The sequence below is a fragment of the Callionymus lyra genome, chromosome 6 (assembly GCF_982586985.1).
Source record: "Callionymus lyra chromosome 6, fCalLyr1.hap1.1, whole genome shotgun sequence".
Taxonomy (NCBI): Eukaryota; Metazoa; Chordata; class Actinopteri; order Syngnathiformes; family Callionymidae; genus Callionymus; species Callionymus lyra.
Window position 1 is genome coordinate 8086350 of NC_141823.1, and position 21540 is coordinate 8107889.

At 35.6% G+C, this 21540-nt stretch overlaps 2 protein-coding genes across 2 annotated transcripts; both read left to right on the plus strand.

Annotated features, from left to right (window-relative positions):
- The first annotated feature begins 5014 nt into the window (after positions 1-5014).
- Positions 5015-13681, plus strand: LOC148076317 (trans-1,2-dihydrobenzene-1,2-diol dehydrogenase-like). The gene is made up of 7 exons (XM_087793410.1): positions 5015-5219; positions 5300-5411; positions 6621-6784; positions 8373-8625; positions 9911-10035; positions 11345-11495; positions 13463-13681. Exons 1-7 carry the CDS (start codon positions 5130-5132, stop codon positions 13570-13572), a joined length of 1005 nt encoding a protein of 334 aa, XP_087649536.1. The 5' UTR covers positions 5015-5129; the 3' UTR covers positions 13573-13681.
- A 2224-nt stretch (positions 13682-15905) lies between these two features.
- Positions 15906-21524, plus strand: dhdh.2 (dihydrodiol dehydrogenase, tandem duplicate 2). Its single transcript, XM_087793411.1, has 7 exons — positions 15906-16000; positions 16361-16472; positions 18138-18301; positions 19495-19744; positions 19805-19929; positions 19995-20145; positions 21394-21524. The coding sequence occupies exons 1-7, from the start codon at positions 15911-15913 to the stop codon at positions 21498-21500; spliced, it is 999 nt and encodes a 332-aa protein (XP_087649537.1). The 5' UTR covers positions 15906-15910; the 3' UTR covers positions 21501-21524.
- Positions 21525-21540: the final 16 nt, after the last annotated feature.

Here is a 21540-nt window from a genome sequence, read left to right on the forward strand (position 1 = left end):
CGTGAGTAGATTTAACAATAGCAATTACTGGAAGGTCAAAGGTCAAGTGAATAGGGGAAAAAACTGGATAGAAAAAGAGGAATAGAAGAGATAAAAGAAAGCTACAACGTAGCCTGCATTTCGGGTACGAGCCGAATAAAAGTTGAAATGGTTCAAAGTGGATAAAATTTGCCTTCAGCATTCAACTCAATATTTGCTGAGCTCGAGTGAAGACCGATTTCACCTGAAAATATCTCAACTCTGAATCTCAGTCGAATCTCCGTCGGATCTCAGGCGGTGGCGAGCGGCTCCCGTCACGAGACGGTGATTTTTGTTCCACGTGCGTTCTAAAGTCATTACCCGGGCCTCAGCTGAGCCGCGCTGTCCTCAAATTGGACGACCCCTGTCCAAATGGTGTCCAGAACATCCCTCTCGCGACACCTGAGCCTCCGTGCCGCGTCAGGTGGCGCATCCAATTCCTGGCTTCACACCAATTCAGAATCCAGTTCCACTTGCCTCGGCAGGTTATCCCTCCTCTTCCTCCTCCTCATCCTCCTCTTCCTCGCACCTCCTCGCGTCCTCTCACCCGAGGAGAAGGAAAAAGTTAAGGAGAAGGAGTTGGCATTCCCATGGCAACGAGGTGGCCGGAATATCACGGCCAAACCTAACGGTATTAGCATACAAATTGCCCAGCTGGTACCTTGTCGTCATGACAACGGGTGACAGATCCCTAGAATTCATTTGGAAGTATATATAAAAAAAAAACACCAGCAGCAAAAGGTGTCATTGATAAAAAAAAAAATCCTTTTGCTTTGATAGTAAAGACGCCGACAATGTTCTCGTGGAAATCACGCCGGAGTCACTGCAGGAAATGAATTGACTCGACACGAGGAAGATGTCGGAGTAAATAACTTCTGACACACCTGAGATACACTCACTGCACGACTTCAGGTACAACGTTGTAGCGTAATGAAGCATTTAAAAATGAATCGATTGAATTTTTATGGATTCTAATCATGGTTAAAACATTTTTTTCAATAATGTTAAAATATTTAACCGTGACTTCCATTGATGATAAATTATTGTTTCCTTTTTATTTTAAATTATGTCACGGTGGAAATACGACTTGTATCCTGGTTGAAATGGTTTGATGACACTAGGCTGGACACTAGGCTGGATGAGATCAATGTCGACATATTTTTTAAAATCATTATTGAAAATAAGGACTTTACGATGAGAAAAAAAGCAACATTAAAATAAGAAATAACAACTTTCATTGATGAATTCATTCTTTTATTAACCATCTCAGCCAAGAACAATCTTCCGCAAAAGACAACAGTTGTCCATTAAGTAAATCTTGCTATCTTCAATTGACCTTGGAGGGTGAAATGAAACTGTCAATGGCTCTTCTTCAGGTGCATTATTTTTAACGTATTTACATTTTTAGTTGAGAGAGATTATGCATATGTTTAAGGCTTAAGATCATTAGAAAAAACAGTTTCTAAAAGTAAACATCTCCTTCAAGAAACATCTTAAGACACTTTTATTCGTGCAGGATTTTCCTTGATTCTCTGAGACTCCTTTGTTGGTCTCTTATCTTTTAAGTATTTATTTTATTGAGTATTGTTTTGATTGTTTAGGCACTTTGTGACCCTGGTCTGGAAAAGCGCTCTACAAATAGAAATTACTTACTTACTTGCTTATTAATGTCAAACTAATGTTTTGAACTTATTACTTTATAAAGTTCTCCCCTTGTCTGAAATCTGGGCGAACGAAAGGTTACGAGAGCTGAGTCCATTATGACGTAATAATGGCTTCACTCCTCCTCCAGCCAGCTGTAATCACGTCTCGCTTTGTTTATACAACGAGTCCCTTGAAAGTGTAGACATCCAAGATGAATGACACCCGGAGACAACATATTGATGTTTGACCAATCACAGCACAGTGGGCGTGGTTATGGTCAACAAGATTTCATCTCCAGAAAAAGAAAGTGTTTTCAGTGGGCGGGGCTAAGGATAATTTTCTAATGTCAATATTTCAATTGACACATACTGATGATACAATAGAGTTCAACATATATTTAAGACACACTTGAATCAACACATTAGTTGGTTTAATACTAATAATGAGAGAATAATTAAGTTAAAACCTTTTTGGGTTTTTTTCTAAATAAGGCCAAAAACAAACAAAAAATCAACTTGGTCCGGACACAGATCAGTTCAAGGCGGTCGTTTTGAGCCGTGGAACATCTCAGTTGGACCCTGTAGCACCCGTGACAGAACCAAACGGACTCAAGTATTGTTTAGAAATATACTGTACATTCATGTGCAGAAATATGGTGAAATAAAAAAATTAAATCTTCAAGAAAATGTATTCTAGTGTGAACCAGGAAGAGTCAGAGTGTGGTTTGTTTCCCGGTAAAACAAAAAAAAGGAGGGTGAGCTCGGTCCAATCTTGTCTGTCCTGAAGAGTGAAGTCTGCTGACGGCACAGTGACCTCTACTGGCGACACGAGACAAGGCCTGACTAACTAACCGGATCATATTTTAGCCTCAAGGACAAGCTTTGCCTGTTTCCTGCAGTCATCCTGCCTCAGCTTTACTGGCTTGAATCGCTTTGCTTTGGTCTCCACTAACAACCCGGACATTAACACCCCCCTCCTACACCCCCCCCCACGAGAGTTTAATCATTGGCTCACTTGTCGGACCATCATCAGCGCTGCTCTCTCAGCAGGGGGCCGACTTCACTGCCACGACCCCGGGGGGCAACAAGGGAGCGCCAACGTGTTTTTTCCTCTCAAATGGTATTTTGCGTGTCATTCCGGGGTTTGGTGTCGCATTAATATCAATCCTGTATTTCTGAGCCGTGAAATGAGGTTGTTAAGCTCAACGTTTGAGTGAAGGAACAAACCCGGAACTCCTGGAGCGTGACTTCCACACGACTGGGACTCAGACAATGACGACGCAGCAGTTTTTTCTCATGGCTGTCAGCACCCGAGGGCTCCTGTCTTTTTTAAGGACTTGATTATGAAATACGGCAGATGTGGGGTTTTTGTCGAGTGCGAACAACACGCTGGGTCGGAGGCACTTGGGGTGACAAGTCTTTAGTACATGGATCTTGTGGGGGGTTGAGTTAGAAATCCTCATCCAGGCCCATCTTATGTCAAACAGATTCCTCTTTTCGACTACATCAGGGGTCCCCAAAGTTTTTCCTGTGAGGGCCACATGCCCTTCTCTGATGAGGGGTCAGTTTGTAACTGAAAATGTGTGAAAAAGTGTTTCAAAATATGTTGTTTTTTAAATAAATAATAAACAGGTATAATTAATTAAATAAATAATGACAGAATAAGCTTCTCTGGGTTATTCAGAAAGTGGCCCCTGAAATGTTTAATAGTTTCACATGTTGATACTTTCAAGACCTTCTTAGAAAGAAAACACATGATGGTAAGTGTAGAATATAACAAAAAAACATACATTGTTTAAGTGGATTTAGCTTTTTTAAAAAAACTATTTACTCCATGTGCAAATACATAACTTAATGTATAAATAAATAAAAGTTAAAAAGTATTTATGAATAAATGTTGTTATAAATGGAACAATTCTTGATCAAACAAGATTTCACATATTCATTTATTGACACATTGAGTTATGTATTTATACATTTATTTATTTGAATTGTGTCCTTAAACTACTCGACTCTACTTAAGCCACATGACATTATCAGATCACAGTTTTCACCACACAGTTCCAGTCCTACATCCTGAATTTAAAAGGTTATTCATTAAATTATCAGAATTGTTATACCAAACTCTGTGTGCAAAATAGGTTTTAAGAAAAAAATGAAAAATATAAAACTAAGCAAATCCAACCTTTACAAGAAATTGACACACATTTTTAAAGACAGTTAAAAAAGTTAAAAAATCCAATAGTTATAGACTCTTTAGTAATTGTTTCGTGGCACATTTTTATATTGAATTTAAAATGTTATGAATGAAAAAATATAGATTTTAGAACATTAATTTTTAATTATTGGTATGAGAATATAAAACTATATGTGTAAAATAAGAAAATTAAAAACCAAAAAAAAAAAGGAAATTTAACCTTTCTATCTAAAATTATTGAATTAAATTAGAAAAATTAAAACGCTTTTTATTTCAAGTAACTAAATAAAAAACTCAAAATGAATTAATTTATTTTCAAGATTCATGATTTGGCGCATATTTTTTCACAGTTTAATATTTTATTTAAGGAATAATAATAATAATATTTTTATTTCAGTGGTTATGGACTCTTTAAGTATTGTATGCTGGCACATTTTTATGTTGAATTTAAAAGGCTAGAAATTAAAAGGCTAGAAATTAAAAGATTCATTTTTGGAATTATTGGAATAAGAACACAAAACTCTATGTTTAAAATAAGGTTGAAGAAACAAAGCAAATTTTAATTTTCTATATAGATATTATTGGAATATTTTTTTTAATTACTAAAAAAAACAAAAAATGACTGAATTTCTAATCCAGAAATTGATGCATATTTTTAAACACAGTTTGATATTTGATTTTAAAATAAAATCTCAGGACTATTTAGTGATTGTCTTGCGGCGCATTTTTATATTGAATTTAAAAGGCTATGAATTGAAAAATATAGAATTTAGAACATTCATTTTTTAATCATTGGTATGAGAATATAAAACTCTATGTGTCAATTATTTTTTAATAAAATTTAAAAAAAGCTAATTTAACATTTCTATACATAAATTATTGAAATAAATATTTAAAAAACCCACAACATTTCAATTAAAATAAATAAAATATTAACTTCAATTTCCTGACAGCGAGGGTCATATCTTGCCGTCACGACTCACGGTTACTAATTACCAGCGTCAGGTTGGATCCGGCTTCAGAAACACCTGCATCAGCAACGACAACATGTGACGGTTGTTGTTGCATCACCGGAGCAGCATGAAGGTGACACGTCTCTGCTCGCCATATAAATGGAGGAGCCTCCTCACTAGGACGCCGCAGGCTCTCGCTTAACCCCTGTGAAGGTCAAACCCCTCCTCCGGCAGCTCTGACCAAAAACCACCAAAAGCCCCCCCCCCCCACCCTGTCATCCATCACATCCTCCTGTCGAACCGTCCGTCGAGTTCACTATGGCAACACGATGGGGCTTGTGCGGCGCCGGGAAGATCAGCCACGACTTCAGCGTGGCCCTGAAGACCCTTCCCCCCGGGGACCACCAGGTAATGAAATGGCTTCACAGAAGCTGCTGACATGTCGGGATTAACTCGTTCTCCGTCTCTCCGTCTCTCCGTCCGTCCAGATCACGGCGATAGCGTCGAGGAGCAGAGAGCGAGCTCAGGAGTTCGCCCAGAGACACGGGATTCCCAGGGTGCACGGCGGCTACGAAGACCTGGCCAAGGACCCGGACGTCGGTAAGTTGTGGAGACCTTCTAGAAGACCGAGGGGGCCTCGTGTACAGAGAAGTTCGTGGAGCTTTTACTAAATACGGTCGGACATTCAAACCCAGAAAATGGTGCACGTACACAAATATTCAGATGTATAAAGTACAAAGTGTACTTAGACTTGCATGGCTTAAGACAAGCATATGCTACTGGGAGGATCAACCAGGTAGTAAAAGTAAAAGTACTTTTTCCTTTGTACATCTCAATCAACGTGGAATAAATCACAGACTTGTTTGTCCCTTTCCACTCCCTCATTTACATATTTAATCATATTTAAATGAACCACAGTCTGTGATTGTTCTCTTCGCGATCAGAAAAAACAAATAAAAACATGAATTTAACTGGGTTAATATTTGTTATTTCAAACATTTTTGACATGGATCATGTACTTATATTAAAATCAGTGTATACGACCTCTGGTGTAAATGTTTATATTTTACATACAGGATTATTAAAAAGAATACTTTATTAACAGAGACGATCAGGGGCTTATTTGGAACATCTTAAACTGGAGTTTAACAAGAATAAAACTGTTAATCAGTGACTTAAAGTGCTGAGTATTGATGATGTTGTGAAGACGCTCTGATCGTCTGAGCTTCATATGAATGTTTGGCAAAACACACGCTCATATTTGTATTACATTTATAAAATAAAAGCGTTTTTTTTACAAATCACAAATGAACAAATCATGTAATGGTGTATTTACATACGTAAGTGTGTTTTTCAAGCGGATCGCTCCGATCACGTGAGGTAAACTTTAACTGCTTTCCTTCTGCAGCTTCACTTTGATCGAACGTGATGTTGTTCCACAAGAACGTCTGTGACTCTCGTAGAGAAAGACTTTTAGCGTCAGACGCTGATCATTTCGTTCGTTATATTATAAAAACAAGCTCATAATTCCAACAAATTTTAGGTTAGGTAGAACTTTATTGATCCCTCAGGAGGTCTCCTTCGAGAAATTGTTAATATTGTTTATATTTTATCTGTAAAGAGTGAAATAGCGGGGAAAAAAATCAGTATAGAACGATCCATGTTGACCTTTTTAACACCCTTTTCATTATTGATACACATGGACTTTGACGTGGAAAAGAATCTCCACACATTTTTTGAGCGTAAGACCCCTCAGTACATGAGGCCCCTGAAGAAGAATTGAACGAAGGAATCTTTTGTCTTCTTCAGACGTGGTCTACATGGGCGTGTTGCACACGGAGCACTGGGAGGTGGGTTTGCTCTTCCTGACGGCCGGGAAGAACGTTCTGTGTGAGAAACCCTTCGCCATGAACTCCAGACAAGTGAAGGACCTCGTCGACGCCGCCAAGAAAAACAACGTCTTCCTCATGGAGGTACAGTGGATGTAGAGGTGTCTCTTGATAGACTCAAGGCCTCGGGGTCAAATAAAGCACGTTAAGTAATTTTAATGGAATATATTGAACCTATTTGACGTGCACTAAAAAGTTGCTCACCTATTTATGGAAGTATATCAGTGATAGAATGTTGAATTTAACATTTCAAATTTAAATTGAAAAAGCATTAAATACTTAAGGAAAATAAAATTGAATTCAGAAATTATTATATTCATTAATTAAAAAAGTCATTATTTTAGTTTCATTATTGAAAAAAAATATATATATATTCAGTATATTTCAATATTAATGCATTTTGTAACACATAAGGTTTTATTTTGTATTACAAAAAAAATTACATTCTTTTTAAACATTGAATTCATTTTTAATAATTTAATTCAATAATTACTACATTAAAAGGTTGAACATATTTGTATTATCATTGAATTATATATTTAAAAATATTTCATTACATTGCATTTTGTAACACATAAAGTTTTATATTCTTATTCCAAAATGCAATATTTTTTCATCTGTTATCATTTAAATTTAAATAGTTGTGTCTCCAGACAAAAACAAAAGTACCAAGATAGGAGTCGAGCTAGTACAAGCTCTGCATGACTTGAATAGGATTTATTTAAGAAATGAATATCAAGCTTGTTCCATATTGTCTGAACTTGTTCATATACTTTGTTTAAGTTTTTGATTTTGACGTTTGGCAAAGCATTTTTATGTATACAGTGGTCACCGCACCACGGTTCACTCTCCGGTGTTTTCACATTAATTTTTGCACGAGATACTACATATTTATATTTACTGCCATAAGCTGCTGTAAAGAAGATAAATTGTAATATTTTATTTGAAAATCAGAACAGTTTGTATCCACAGAACTTGGGAGGAACTAATAACCAAACCCTACTTTACTAATGGTGCCAAAAAAACATTGACCTCCCTTTCAACACGCTGCTTTATTTACTGACGGACGATTGGTTGCTACTATATACTGTATTGAAATGTTACTCCTATGTTTCTATATAAACGGCTAAGACTGGTTGGCTGGGCGGCAAAGCACAATGGGATTTGTGTAGGTCTCTATTACTGAGAGGATAGTTGAGAGGTATGGAACCTCAATACATGTTTTAAAATATTTTTTTTGAATTAAAACAATTAAAAAACTATATAGTCACTAACAAATGGAAACTAATATCATATTGTACTCGACATATCATTGCTGAGGTACTTAAAGATTTAACCTGTTCAGAAGTCATTAGTGAGAAATTCAATTGTGTTTGAGTCTAAATCTTTTGCTCAGTCAAAAAAACTAAAATAAAACTTACTGGAAACTCACTTTGAGCCATTTTTATTAAATTCTAAAGCCATGAATACAGAATAAACATGTGTGACAGAATATTATTATAGTAGTAGAACTTGTAGTTTAATAGATAGAATGTTTTTCTCACTAGTTTATAGTTTTGATCTGCTCTTTTCCTCTATCAATCATAGAATCTTTGACTCTTCAGGCTCATTTATTTTCCCTCAAGTGTCTTTCGATACTCTATCACTCACAAACCGGCTCCTCCCGCCTCAGGCCATGTGGTCTCGCTTCTTCCCGGTCCACGCCGAGGTGCGTCGGCTGCTGGCGGACGAGGTCGTCGGGGAGGTGAAGCTGGTCAAGGCCTACTTCGGCTCCCCTCAGCTGGACATCCCTCGCTCCGTGGAGAAGGAGCTGGGAGGAGGCGCCCTGCTGGACATCGGCGTGTACTGCCTGCAGTTCGTGCTGATGGTGTTCCACGGCGAGAGGCCGGAGTCCATCCACGCCACGGGCGAGCTGCTGGACTCAGGTGCTGACTCGGCACCAGTGCGGTCGCAAAGACACTCGTTAGAACAGTCAAGAAAGTATTTTAGGAAACACTAATTTAAAAAAAAACTAGCATTTTAGCTTCACTAGCAATTTAAGCTACATAAACAACTTATTTTATTTTACCTTTTTATCAACTAAACTTACTTTTTAATGTAAAATAAAATCCCTGTTATATTTGAATTGCGTTTCTTTCTATACTATAAGTACTTTGAGTATATTGAGGTATTTAATTTCTGTAGAATCAAGCGTGTAGATTGTCAAACCTGTATTTATATTTATTAAAGATTTGAAAAAATAAAGTTGATTTCGCGAACCTAAAAGAAGAAAAATTATAACAAATAAAAATACTGATAAATGATGTAACTTTTATTTATTTATCGAGGATCAACAGTGATTTTCTTTTTTTTAAAGAATATTGTTCCTGTAGTAAAAATACTCATAGAAGTAAAAACACCTTTAATTGTGAGATGCTAATGTTTTAAAGCTAAGTATGGCAATCCCTCACTGACATCTGTGATGTATTGTACATGGGTTTATCTAATAATGTGCAACTATTTTAATCATTGTATCTTTCTTTTGAGAAAATAATGAGACATTTACAGTTAGGAATATCCTTTGAATTTCCTTGAAAAGTTATTTTTAATGGGTTAAATTCATAAATGTTAAACTAGATTATCAGTGGGTTGTGAAGCATAACCCTTGTAATATTCCAGGAATCATTGTGTTTTTAAGATCTTATCCCCAAACTTTAAATATATATATATATACACATATATATACATATATATATATATATATATATGTATATATATGCAATATTTACCCAATTATATCAAGATGATACATTTATTTTTATAGTTATCTGACAAATATTCCATTAAAAATATAATATAAGTTTAAAATACCATTTTGTTTTATTTTAAATGTCATCATGTCAAATAATATCAAAAGCATGTCAAAACTGCTTAATTAAATTAAATTAAATTTTAATTTAAAGATATCTCAGGAAACAGTTTAAGTGAGAATATATTGGAGAAAAGGAAAACAGATCCAACGAATCAACAATGACTGAATCACAGTGTGACAGTGGCGAGGAAAAACAACCTTTTGGAAGGCAGAAACCTTGCGCAGAACCAGACTCAGTCTTGTCGACTTCCTGCTGTGACCAGTTAGCAGGGCGGAGGAGGTCTTAACACTGTATAAGAGAAGAGAAAATCCGGTCCGAGCAAATCATAAATCTTATCTTTCTTCTCCGACGTCTTCAGGGGTGGATGAGTCCGTCGTCGTGGTGATGAAGTTCTCCAGGAAGAGAATGGCTTTCTGCACATTTTCCATCGCAGTCCGACTTCCGAACGATGCTGTCATCAGCGGAACCAAAGGCTCCATTCAAGTAAGATACTCTCCGCTATAGTTCACTGAGCTCCTTGATAGACCGAGGGGCGGATTAACGTTCATCTCCTCAGCGGCCAGAACCACTGAATTACAATATCAGCCTTTTTTTTTGGATTATGAATCAATGTGGTAACAATGGAAACATACAAGAAAATATTCATGGCTTTCCAGAATTTATTTTATATATGATGTGTCTCAAATCACATACTTATTTTATTGCACTGGCGGTTAGTATGCATCAGGATAGTGTACGTACTAACTAGTAACACATTCTCCACAGATAGTATGTCTCAAATCAAACTCTGCTGCTACACACTAACAGGAAATGACGCGACAGCTTCTTCTTCTACTACTATTTAACCATGATTTCAACCAGCTGTAGGAACACTATCGACCCATACCCAGTTTTGTGGGCGTTTTAGTGACAATTTAGTGTACATGGTGCACTTCATTTCGCATACTAAGAATTGAGACGCACTAATGCACTAAAAATACCAAGTTTAAGTACACAAGAATGCGATTTGAGATACAGCTATAGACATCAAATTGCACATTTCTCCAAGTGCACTGGTTTACAGTACAGTGTATGACAGTGCACTTGCTTGCACAGTGCTCACATTTCAATAGAGTAGTGTTCACAGACACTTGACAGCGTTTTCCTCCAATCGAAACAAGTTATTAAGTTGTGTTTCATTGGGTTATTACTGTTGTTTTTTGGTAAAAATTGTGTTTTCTCTAGAAATTTACGTCAGTATCTGCTCCGAAGACACGTCGTCGGTGACGTAGCTTCCGTTTAGCATCATCTACGTCACTAAGATGGCGACGGTTGAGGGTGGAAAGTGTCCATCGATCCACACTCAATTTTCTAGCCGTTTGAGTGCACCAATTGAGTGCTCATTGCGCACTATATTTTCGCATACATAAATTGTAAGAAGTGCACGATTTGGGACACCCCCCCAAATTTCCGTGTGTGTTGCAGCAGAGGTTGTTTTGTGTGTAACAGTTTTAAGATGCTCAACTAGAAAAGTTACTCAATTTGCAGACGACTAACTCATTTTCATCCACGAATAATGTTTTGTTTTTCTTTAGAGGTAATTTTTTCTTCCCTCCTCCTCATATTTCTAGCAGTCCACACACATACTTTATGAAGACAAATGAGATCAGCGGAAAGGCGGATCATTTCCTCCTGTATTCACTCCTTCCATTAGATTGTTTCCACTGCCCTGCGGATCAGAGACAGTAACAATGCCCCGTTCACAACAAGAGCCACTTAGTTTTGAGGGATTCAATGTTTTCTTCACCTGCAGGTCCTCGGCCCGATGCACTGCCCGACCGCTCTGGTGGTGAACGACAGGCGGGCCGAGTTCCCCCTGCCCGAGCCCTGCCTCCCCCTCAACTTCACCAACAGCACCGGGCTTCGCTACGAGGCCGAGGAAGTGAGACGGTGCCTCCTCAGAGGTAAAAATAACACGCATCAGTCACGGATGGATGAGCTGCGGTCGCTCTGAAGCTCCTCGTTCGCTGGAAACGTGACCCATATTAGCCGACCAGAGACCTCATGTGACGCCCTGAAGACCCGAGTCCAGTGACATGTAGAGATGATAGTAGATTCATTTAAATGCACAATTTTATCTATAGAGCCAAGAATGTTTTGTCTTTTTGAGTCTAAATACATGGATTATATGGAGGATGAATAGGAAAATGAATAATGGAGTCTGAGTACGTTTACTCTAAATATAAAGCTTGTCTTCGACGATGTACCATTAGTTGAAACATGACACTATTTTACTTAAACTTACACTTAAACTTTGAACTTCCAAAAAGAAAAAACGTTTTGATGATTCCTCTAAACCAGGGGTGGACAGTTCAACTTCCTTGGGCGCCACAGACTGGGTTATAAGGGGCCGTCAAGTCAAAAGAAAAAGGAAAATTAGGAAATAAATATGATGAGAAACGTATCAAAAATTAAAGCTTTAATTTGATTTAATGATAAGTCATTGTTTGAATAATTTTATTTTTATTAAATACATGTTAAAAAATAAACTACAATGCAAAAAAGTGTTATTAACTCAATTGTAGAATATGTCATTGTATTTGTTATGTTTTTTGTTATATAAAAGCTCTACGAAGAACAAGAAAAAGGTCTTCAAACAGATCTTTAACTAGTCATATGTAAAGTTCAACTAGGAGTTGAGTAGTTAAAAAGTAAGTAAGTTAGTAATATTTGTAAAGCGCTTTTCCAGACCAGGGTCACAAAGCGCCTAAACTATCAAAACAATACTCAATCGAGACAACACAGAGACAAAGTGGATGGAAGGTCTGACCATGAATAGATCTGAAAGTAAGAACCAGAATTTTAAAGTTGATCCTGAAAGAAACTGGCAGCCAGTGAAGAGTTAAGAGTGAAGGATCGGAGAAATGTGAGTTCTTCTACTAGAGCGGGTCAGAAGTCTTTTGAGTTTTGTATGAACTGCAGGCGAGACAGATCCTTCTTGTTTAGACATGAAAACTAACTGTTACAATAGTCCAGACAAAAAGACACAAACACATGGATTATAAGCTCCAGATCGTAGAGAGACCATTTCCTTAAGTTTAGAGAGAGAGTTTTTCTCAGTTGAAGGAAACAGTTTCTGGTCAGTTTTCTGCAGTGTATAAATAGCCAGTAACGTCTTAACAGTTATCTGGATTTGAACCCCAAGATGGCTGAATAACTTGTTTTCCTAATCTTTCATTAAATCAATGCTTCATGACTAGAAGAGACGCTACATAATTGGTTTAACGAATAAACTTGTGTCCTCCTGTTCTACGCTACATTTACGTCCGAATCTGGTCGCCGTAAAAAGCTGGAGAAATCGACATATGTCTTTTCGTAAATGCATTCATGGATCTCACAGACTTCCCAGGTTGTGTATTAAGAACTTAATTAGCATTTACTGTATATTCACATCTCTGTACCTGTGTGTCATCGAGAATTTAACCTCTAAAGAATTACTTCACTATACATCATGTGAACCTCTTAGCAGAGGTTAAACCTGGGACTTTTTTCGGTGGTTTAACCTAATACTGCATGTTTGAAAAGTCCTTTTTTTTAAACAAAACACATTTTTATTTCAAAGCCGCAACCCGAGAAGAAAAGCTAAAGCGGTGGTTATGCTTTGTAAACAAAATCATATGCGGTACATTGCAACGACGCAACGGATGTTCCACGACAAACGTCAAACACCATTTTTCTTTTATTCAATCCAACATATTTTAAGATTGTCATTTTAATGTAAAAGTTCGTGACCCCCGACCGCTCATGAAGAAAATCTCAAGAACTGGATTTGTTCCTCTTCACGCCTCCCGGGGTTGAACACAGCTCAACGTTCTCGTCACTTTTTCTGATTCTCTCCCAAAAAAATGATCAAACTCCTCCAAATCCACAGGACTTAAGGAGAGCCCACGGATGCCTCTGGCGGACTCCGTCTTACTGACGGAGATCATGGATGAAATCAGGAAGCAGGTCGGCGTTTCCTACAGTCAGGACCGCCAGTGACTCACCTGAGCCGAGCCCACCTGTGCCCCGAGAGACGAAGTCAATCATCTCGTCGTTAAACCTTTCGAGACATCCATCTTTGTAGAAATAAATACATGCTTCAAAACTGTGTCGACCCCTTAATGAACCTCTTATATCTAAAATAATGCACTTTATTCAAAGTATAAATGATGAATATCCAGTACAGGTGATTTTCAAAGACGTTCCAAACGTCTTCCATGGACGCCCGGAGTCGCACACGGTGTCCTGCTACAGTGAAGGAATAGATGAATGTTCACAAAGATGTTGTCTCAAGGTTAGGACGGAAGAAAGAGGCTCTTTGTGAGTCAGCGGAGAAGTAATTTAATATGTTCTCCATCTTCCAGCATCCCAAAAATATCTGAAGGGCATCGCCCGCGAATGCAAAACCAGCTTCGGGGAATTGATATTATTTTGTTCGCTCAACCTCGAATTACTTCTTATTATCCCGGCTATGAATTCACTCCTTGATGTTAGTGAGGATTATTATCTATAAACACTGGTTACACACATTTGAAGAAAGAAAAGCTCCACAATGTTTCTCTTACAGGTAGAAGAAGGTTTGTCTTCCCGAAATAGAGACTCTTTAGGGAATTGGGAATGTCTTTTTTTTTCTCTCTCTCTCTTTAATCCCATGATTTTGATTCTGAGAACAGAAGAGGGAGGCTGGATGTGAGACTAAAGGTCACTCAAGGACGACTCAGCGTGTCCAATAGGAATGAAGGGATTTTTTTTTATTTTTTAAGGGAAGATGAGGACACACTCGCTCGAGCATAGAGATTAATCCTGGGAATATTTTCGATTTTTACTCATATTTATTAACAAAAGTGTTGCTGAATGTTGTTTTTTTGTCTTATTAACACATTAAATAGGTTAAAATCATAAGTTTATGTCAAATAATGTTATTTCTACGTTAATATTTTTAACTCATTAACACAGCAGACTGATGTGAACGGACGTTGGTCAGGAGCTTCCAGACATCATCCTTTAAAACTCCTCTTTGTAGGTTAATCCTGCAGCGACAAGCGGTGAGAAAGAAGAGTTTTTCTTCTGGTCCCGCAGAACACTAGCGCCATCTTTAGGGATAAATGAAAAACTACACCAAGCAGAGGGAAAGTAAATATTTGTACCCAATACACTACATTAAATAGAAAATAATACATTGAAGGTTTTTTTTAACACAAAATTGCAGAAATAAAAGAAAAAAAAGTTAACATTCATTGAATCTCTCACTTTAATCATAATTTTGTAAAATTATTTAATGTATTTATTTTGTTAATAAGGTAAGGTAAAACTTACCTTACCTTATTAGCAAAATAAATACATGAAATGACCGTACCGACTATCGTACAAAGAACTGATCATTTTGAACATTTTGAAAACATCTTAATAGTAAAAGCAAATAGTAAAAAGTAATTTAATTGTATTTTTACTCAGATATACTACTGTATATATACTTCATTTTTTCTAACCATAACTTCTATGGTGATTTATGTAACGGTTGAACCGCATATTTATTACTTTAGTAGTTTTACCAACAAAATGACGACTGAAATACTCATTTAAAACATTTTTTTATTTCACTCTCCACAAATAGTAATATTATTAACAAAACAAAACATCAAATAAAATGTAATTCTTTATATACAGTATTTGTCTCTTCCTTGAAATGATTTCCATTTCCCCAAAATATTATGCCAGAGTTATTATTAGTGTTTCCTCTACTTTGTATTTCACAATCTAAATTGAATAAATGAAATGCATTATCTATAATTTACAGGACAAGTTTAAAACGCGTACAAAAATATTAAAAATAAGACAAAGTAAAAATTGTCTTAAAAGGAGAACGAGAAAAAATATTAACGTTTAACAAAAATTGTGTGTGTTTGTATGTGGTAATACATTATAGTTGAATGTATATTAGATAATGTTTGTATCCGGTTATCTAATAATAATTACCATTATAATTATAATAAGTAAGTTTTATTTGTAAAGCAGAATTTTATTTATATAGCACGTTTTAGACAAAGAGTGTCATGAGGTGCTTCACATAAAAACATACATAAATCATTTAAAAATGGTTCAGTACATTCAAAAAAGCACAATAAAAAATAAGATACATTTCATTTACATAAAGATAAGAAGAAGTAAATATTAAAAGAGGCTAATTTAAATTTGTTATTTGTGATAAAATAAAATATATTTTCAATCGATTCGCTTTGTTTACGTTCAAAACCACGCCCACTTCGTGACGCAATGCACAAATCTGGGCAGGTCGCCACCTGCCGCCAGCATGACGCAACTGCACTCACCTTCCAACATGGCCACCAGGTGGGGGATCTGCGGCGCGGGCAAGATCAGCCACGACTTCACTGTTGCTCTGAGAACTCTACCTGCCGAGGACCACCAGGTAAAAGTTCAACTAAAGTCTCAAAACTAAAACGAAGTGTTTGTTGAACGAGCTCGTGCGTCAGGAGGAAGTAACGTCACTTGAACTCGACCGACAGTTGAATCAACGTTTAAATCGCTTTTTTCAATGAATTCTTGCTGTTTTCAGGTGTGAAACTAAATAAACGAATGACTTGTTTCGTTCGATGGTTTTTGTTTTTTGTTTGCACACTTTATTGTATCGACATTTGTTGTTTAAAAAAAAAAGCGAACATAACAGGTGCGCCTCTATTGCGAGATTTACGGTACCCGGAGCAACTCTGTGGTACTGTGTGCAAAGATCCTTCTCTGCAGTGGTCAGTACCTGACTGTGTCTCCGCAGGTCGTGGCTGTGGCTGCTCGTAGACTGGAGGACGCGCAGAAGTTCTCAGAGAAACACGGCATCGATCGAGCTTATGGTGGTTATGAAGGTCTGGCTCAGGACCTGGACGTCGGTGAGAACTTTATTTTACTTTTAATCTACTTTACTTTATTTTACTTTAATTTACTTTAATTTATTTTACTTTAATTTACTTTAATTTACTTTATTTTACTTTATTTTTCTTTAATTGACTTTATTTTACTTTAATTTACTTTAATTTATTTTATTTTTCTTTAATTGACTTTATTTTACTTTAATTTACTTTATTTTACTTTAATTTACTTTAATTTATTTTACTTTAATTTACTTTACTTTATTTTACTTTATTTTACTTTAATTTATTTTACTTTAATTTACTTTAATTTACTTTATTTTACTTTATTTTTCTTTAATTGACTTTATTTTACTTTAATTTACTTTATTTTACTTTAATTTACATTACGTTACTTTATTTTACTTTTATTGTTGTGTGAAACATGATTCTTTAATTTAAAGTCTTTTTAATTGTCATGTTTAAAATTGATCAATTATTCTAATTACTAAAAATGAACAGGATTTTTGTTCAAATGTATATATTTGAAGAGGAAAAAAAAAGGGTGAAATTACTCCAAAAAGCTTATTCTTAAGTAAGTTAGTATTGGTTATATTGTTTTGTTGTGTATATGTATTTATCTTTTATTTTGTAGTAATTCTCACTTCCTGTGCAACTAAAGCTATTTCTTTTTCAAATGTTTATATATTTGAATAAATATGTCATCTATACTTCTTATTATGTTAAGTTATCGTTTTTCTTTTTTTTTTAAAGAGAAAACGCATAAAAAAAACCTTTTTTTCAACATAAAAAAAAAATGATTTAGGTTTCGGTATCAACTGTTAATAAAATGTTAATTGGTATAAAATTAATTGCATACAAAAAACGTTTTATAACAAAAAAAAGCTCATTAAAGTCTAAAACAAAAATGAAATAATATATAATTTCATTGAATTTCATCTTAAATTAAAACTTGCACAAAATAAAAGTTTAATAGCAAATATATATATTTTTTTAAAGTAAAAAAAAAGTAAATAAACTGTAGTTTCATTAAATTTAATCCTAAATTAAAACTAGCACACAATTAAAGTTCAATCACAAAATATAATTAAAAAATGTGAAAAAAAAATGAAATAAAATATAGCTTCATTACATTTGATCCTAAATTAAAACTAGCACAAAATTAAAGTTCAATCATAAAATATAATTAAAAAAACGTGAAAAAAAATGAAATAAAATATAGCTTCATTAAATTTGATCCTAAATTAAAACTAGCACAAAATTAAAGTTCAATCACAAAATATAATTAAAAAAATGTGAAAAAAAAATGAAATAAAATATAGCTTCATTAAATTTGATCCTAAATTAAAACTAGCACAAAATAAAAGTTTAATCACAAAAATTTAAAAAATGTGAAAAAAAATGAAATAAAATATAGCTTCATTACATTTGATCCTAAATTAAAACTAGCACAAAATAAAAGTTTAATAACAAAAATGAATTTGAAAAAAAAAAAGTGAAATAAACTATAGCTTCATTAAATTGAATCCTAAATTAAAACTAGAACAAAATATAAGTATAATCACGAAATATATATATTTTTAACAATGAAATAAAATATACTTATATTAAATTTGCTCCTAAATGATTAAACTATTAGAAAATAAAAGTGAGATTATACATGTTTCTAACACTTGTGTGGTGCAGACGTGGTGTACGTGGGCGTCATCCATCCTCAACATCTCGCCGCATGTCTGATCTTCATGAACGCCAAGAAGAACGTTCTGTGCGAGAAGCCGCTCGCCATGAACGCCAGGGAGGTGAAGAAGATCCTCGCCTGCGCCGAAGTCAACCAGGTGTTCCTCATGGAGGTGAGATCTGGGGCCACAGTGACCCCGACATGGCACCGCGGTTTCATATATATATTCAGCGACCTTCAGGTTAAAACTGTTAAATAAATCACATTAGTTTACTTTTGTTTAATTCACAATTATAACAAAATAAATACATTTAAATGTTTTAGATTGAATTATTTTTTTTAATTTAATATTGAAATAATATAAAGTTTAATTAAATATGAAATTAAATAAAAACGGTAAAAATAAATCATATGAGTTTACTTTTGTTCAACTGAATTTACAATTAAATCAAAATCAATAAATTAAAATGCGTTAGATTGAAAAAATATACAGTTTAATTAAATATGAAACTAAATCAAAACGGTAAAAATAAATCGTATTATTTTACCTTTGTTCAACTAAATTAACAATTAAATTAAATAATAATAAAAAAAAAATGTGTTAGATTGAAACAAAAAAAAAACGTGTTTGAAAAAATATTGAAGTAATATATAGTTCAATAAAATATGAAACTAAATAAAAATGGTAAAGATAAATCAATTGAGTGTACTTTTGTTCAAGTGTATTTACAATTAAATCAAAATCAATTAAAACGTGTTAGATTGAAATATTGAAATGATATATAGTTTAATTAAATATGAAACTAAATTAAAACGGTAAAAATAAATCATGGGAGTTTTCTTTTGTTCAACTGAATTAACAATTAAATCAAAATAGATTAATGAAAATGCGTTAGATTGAAAAAAAAAAACAGCGTTTGGAAAAAAAATTGAAATAATATACAATAAATTGATCCTAAATTACAATTTAATCAAAAAGGATTAATTAAAATGTGTTAAGTGTTAGATTAAAGAAAAAAACTACAATGTTTTGTCGTGGAACACCCATTGCGTCGTTGCAACGTACCGCATATGCTTTTATTTAAAAGAGGGATAGAAGGACAGTTTCTCATTTTATCTTTCTGGCTACTTCCAAAAGTCTGGCAGTACTTCATCCCAATGTTCTTGTACCTCTTGAACAGGAAATGTATGAGTTTATTTTTCGCTTGTTCTCACTAGTTTATGGGTCTCATTTTTCGAGTAAATGCAACTAAAACTAGCATCTTGACGCGACAATTACCTCAGAGAATATCTTTCGTAATAATCAATAGAACATAAATGATATAACGATAGTTTTACTTTCAATAATAAAACCAACATCTTCAGGCCATTTGGACTCGGTTCTTCCCGGCGTCGGTGGAGCTCCGGCGGCTGCTGGCTCAGGGCGAGGTGGGCGACCTGCAGATGGTGCGCTCGGACTTCGGCGTCGCCATCAGTCACGTCCCGAGATCCTCGGAGAAGGAACTGGGAGCAGGAAGCGTCCTGGACGTCGGGATCTACTGCCTGCAGTTCATCCTCATGGTCTACGGAGAGAAGCCGGAGAGCGTGCACGCCGTCGGAGTGTGCACGGACACAGGTGATACAGAGTAGACCTTCAGGAGGAGCTCTCGACGCCGAACTAAACATGGTCTCGTAGGTGTGGACCAAACCGTCGTGGTCACCTTGAAGTTCCCCAAAAACAAGATGGCCGTGTTCACGTGCTCGTCCGTCGTCCTGCTGCCCAACGAGGCCCTGATCGTGGGCACGAAGGGCAACATCCGGGTGAGTCTTCGGACCAGGATCGTCCTCGTCCTGAGGTTCTAAACCTGAATCTCCTGGGTTTGAAGGTCCCGGCTCTCATGTGGTGCCCCACCTCGCTGGTGGTCAACGGGAAGGAGACGGCGTTCCCGCTGCCGGAGCCGTCGCTGCCGCTCAACTTCAACAACGGCACCGGGATGAGATACGAGGCGGAGGAGGTTCGACAGTGTTTGCTCAAAGGTATTAAATTAAAGAAAAAACATGTTTATGACTAGAAATACAATTGTGTATTCTCCAGCATGTAGTACATGGGTTCAGACGCTAGGGGAGTGGTGAGCAATTAAATAGTGGAAAAATTAAAGATCATGTAATTAAATCGAGATATTTATTTAAAATTCTTATTTTATTGTATTTAAATACTTTTAAAATCTAAGATAAAATCTCTTTTCTGCACTTCTGCTTTTTAATGAGTAATTAAGTAACATATTTAGAGACTAGTGATGAATAATAGAAATAACCAGAACATTTCCCGCCGGTAAAATCGCGAGAGTGGGCTGTGCAATTTTCCCCATAACGTAAAAAACTATGAAAGCTACAAAAGGGTCAAATCCCACTTTGATCATTTGGACTTTTATCTACATTTTAAAGTTTGAATGGCGTTTCCACGTGAACATATGCCAGAGAAGGAGATGTTTGAAAAAAAAACGTCACAGATTTACGACCTTTTTTGACCTCGTCCCGTTCATTCCTTTTAGGAAATTTATCGCAGATTTATTACGACTTAAATATACGAAAAGTACAAGCAGATCTTGACGCACGTTTTGATATATTTTGTATGCGCCTAATGGAGCAGGGTGTAAAAAAAAAAGGGGAATAACAATTGTGTGCTTTTGTGCTCTGCACAAATAAAATCATTAGTTTCTACATGACCTTTGACCTCATGAGGTTTGTCCATGTTTGCACCAGAGGGTGCATCGTATCCTGGCAAGTTAGTCCGCATCAGGAACACCTGAAAGTCTATTTTTAGGAAGTTAATTATTACTATGTAATTAAAAAGAGGTTAAAATACAGTTGATCCAATATTAAATGATTGTCAATGCACATTAAAGAAACGTGTGGATGCAAAAAAACCCCCAAAAATTTAAGAAATATTCCAAAATAAAAGTTTAAATGTATTAAAAAAAAAGCATAAAATAAGTTTAGAACCTTTTCATTAAATTAAAGGGTTCTATCAAATTCATATTTAAGTTTATTTGTTAACAAGGAACAAGTATGTAATGACAGAATTGAACCATTATCACGAATCAATATAAACTATTTTCAAATGACTTCCATTCTGACCCCGTGAGGCCAAGGGCCCCCACAATTTACGGACAGAACCGTTCTGGATTCATACAGAAGACGATGATAGTTGGGAGCCTAAGAGACGTTTCATCATTTCCAGGTTTGATGGTACGTCTGATCTGTGACTTTGATTCGTCCTCACAGGCCTGAAGGAGAGTCCGGTCGTTCCTCACAGCGAGTCTCTGCTGCTGGCGGAGCTGGAGGACGAGATCCGGAGGCAGGTGGGCGTGACCTACAGCCAGGACTGCTGAGGATGTTCTACACTCAATAAAAACCTCTAATAATCCCGTA

Bases quoted from the DNA above. Each gene is read 5' to 3' on its own strand.
- LOC148076317 (XM_087793410.1), top strand. From the start codon at position 5,130: ATGGCAACACGATGGGGCTTGTGCGGCGCCGGGAAGATCAGCCACGAC. The intron at 5,220-5,299 runs GTAATGAAATGG...CCGTCCGTCCAG, and splicing joins TTCCCCCCGGGGACCACCAG to ATCACGGCGATAGCGTCGAG. The intron at 5,412-6,620 runs GTAAGTTGTGGA...TGTCTTCTTCAG, and splicing joins GGCCAAGGACCCGGACGTCG to ACGTGGTCTACATGGGCGTG.
- dhdh.2 (XM_087793411.1), top strand. From the start codon at position 15,911: ATGGCCACCAGGTGGGGGATCTGCGGCGCGGGCAAGATCAGCCACGAC. The intron at 16,001-16,360 runs GTAAAAGTTCAA...GTGTCTCCGCAG, and splicing joins TACCTGCCGAGGACCACCAG to GTCGTGGCTGTGGCTGCTCG. The intron at 19,930-19,994 runs GTGAGTCTTCGG...CTGGGTTTGAAG, and splicing joins GCACGAAGGGCAACATCCGG to GTCCCGGCTCTCATGTGGTG.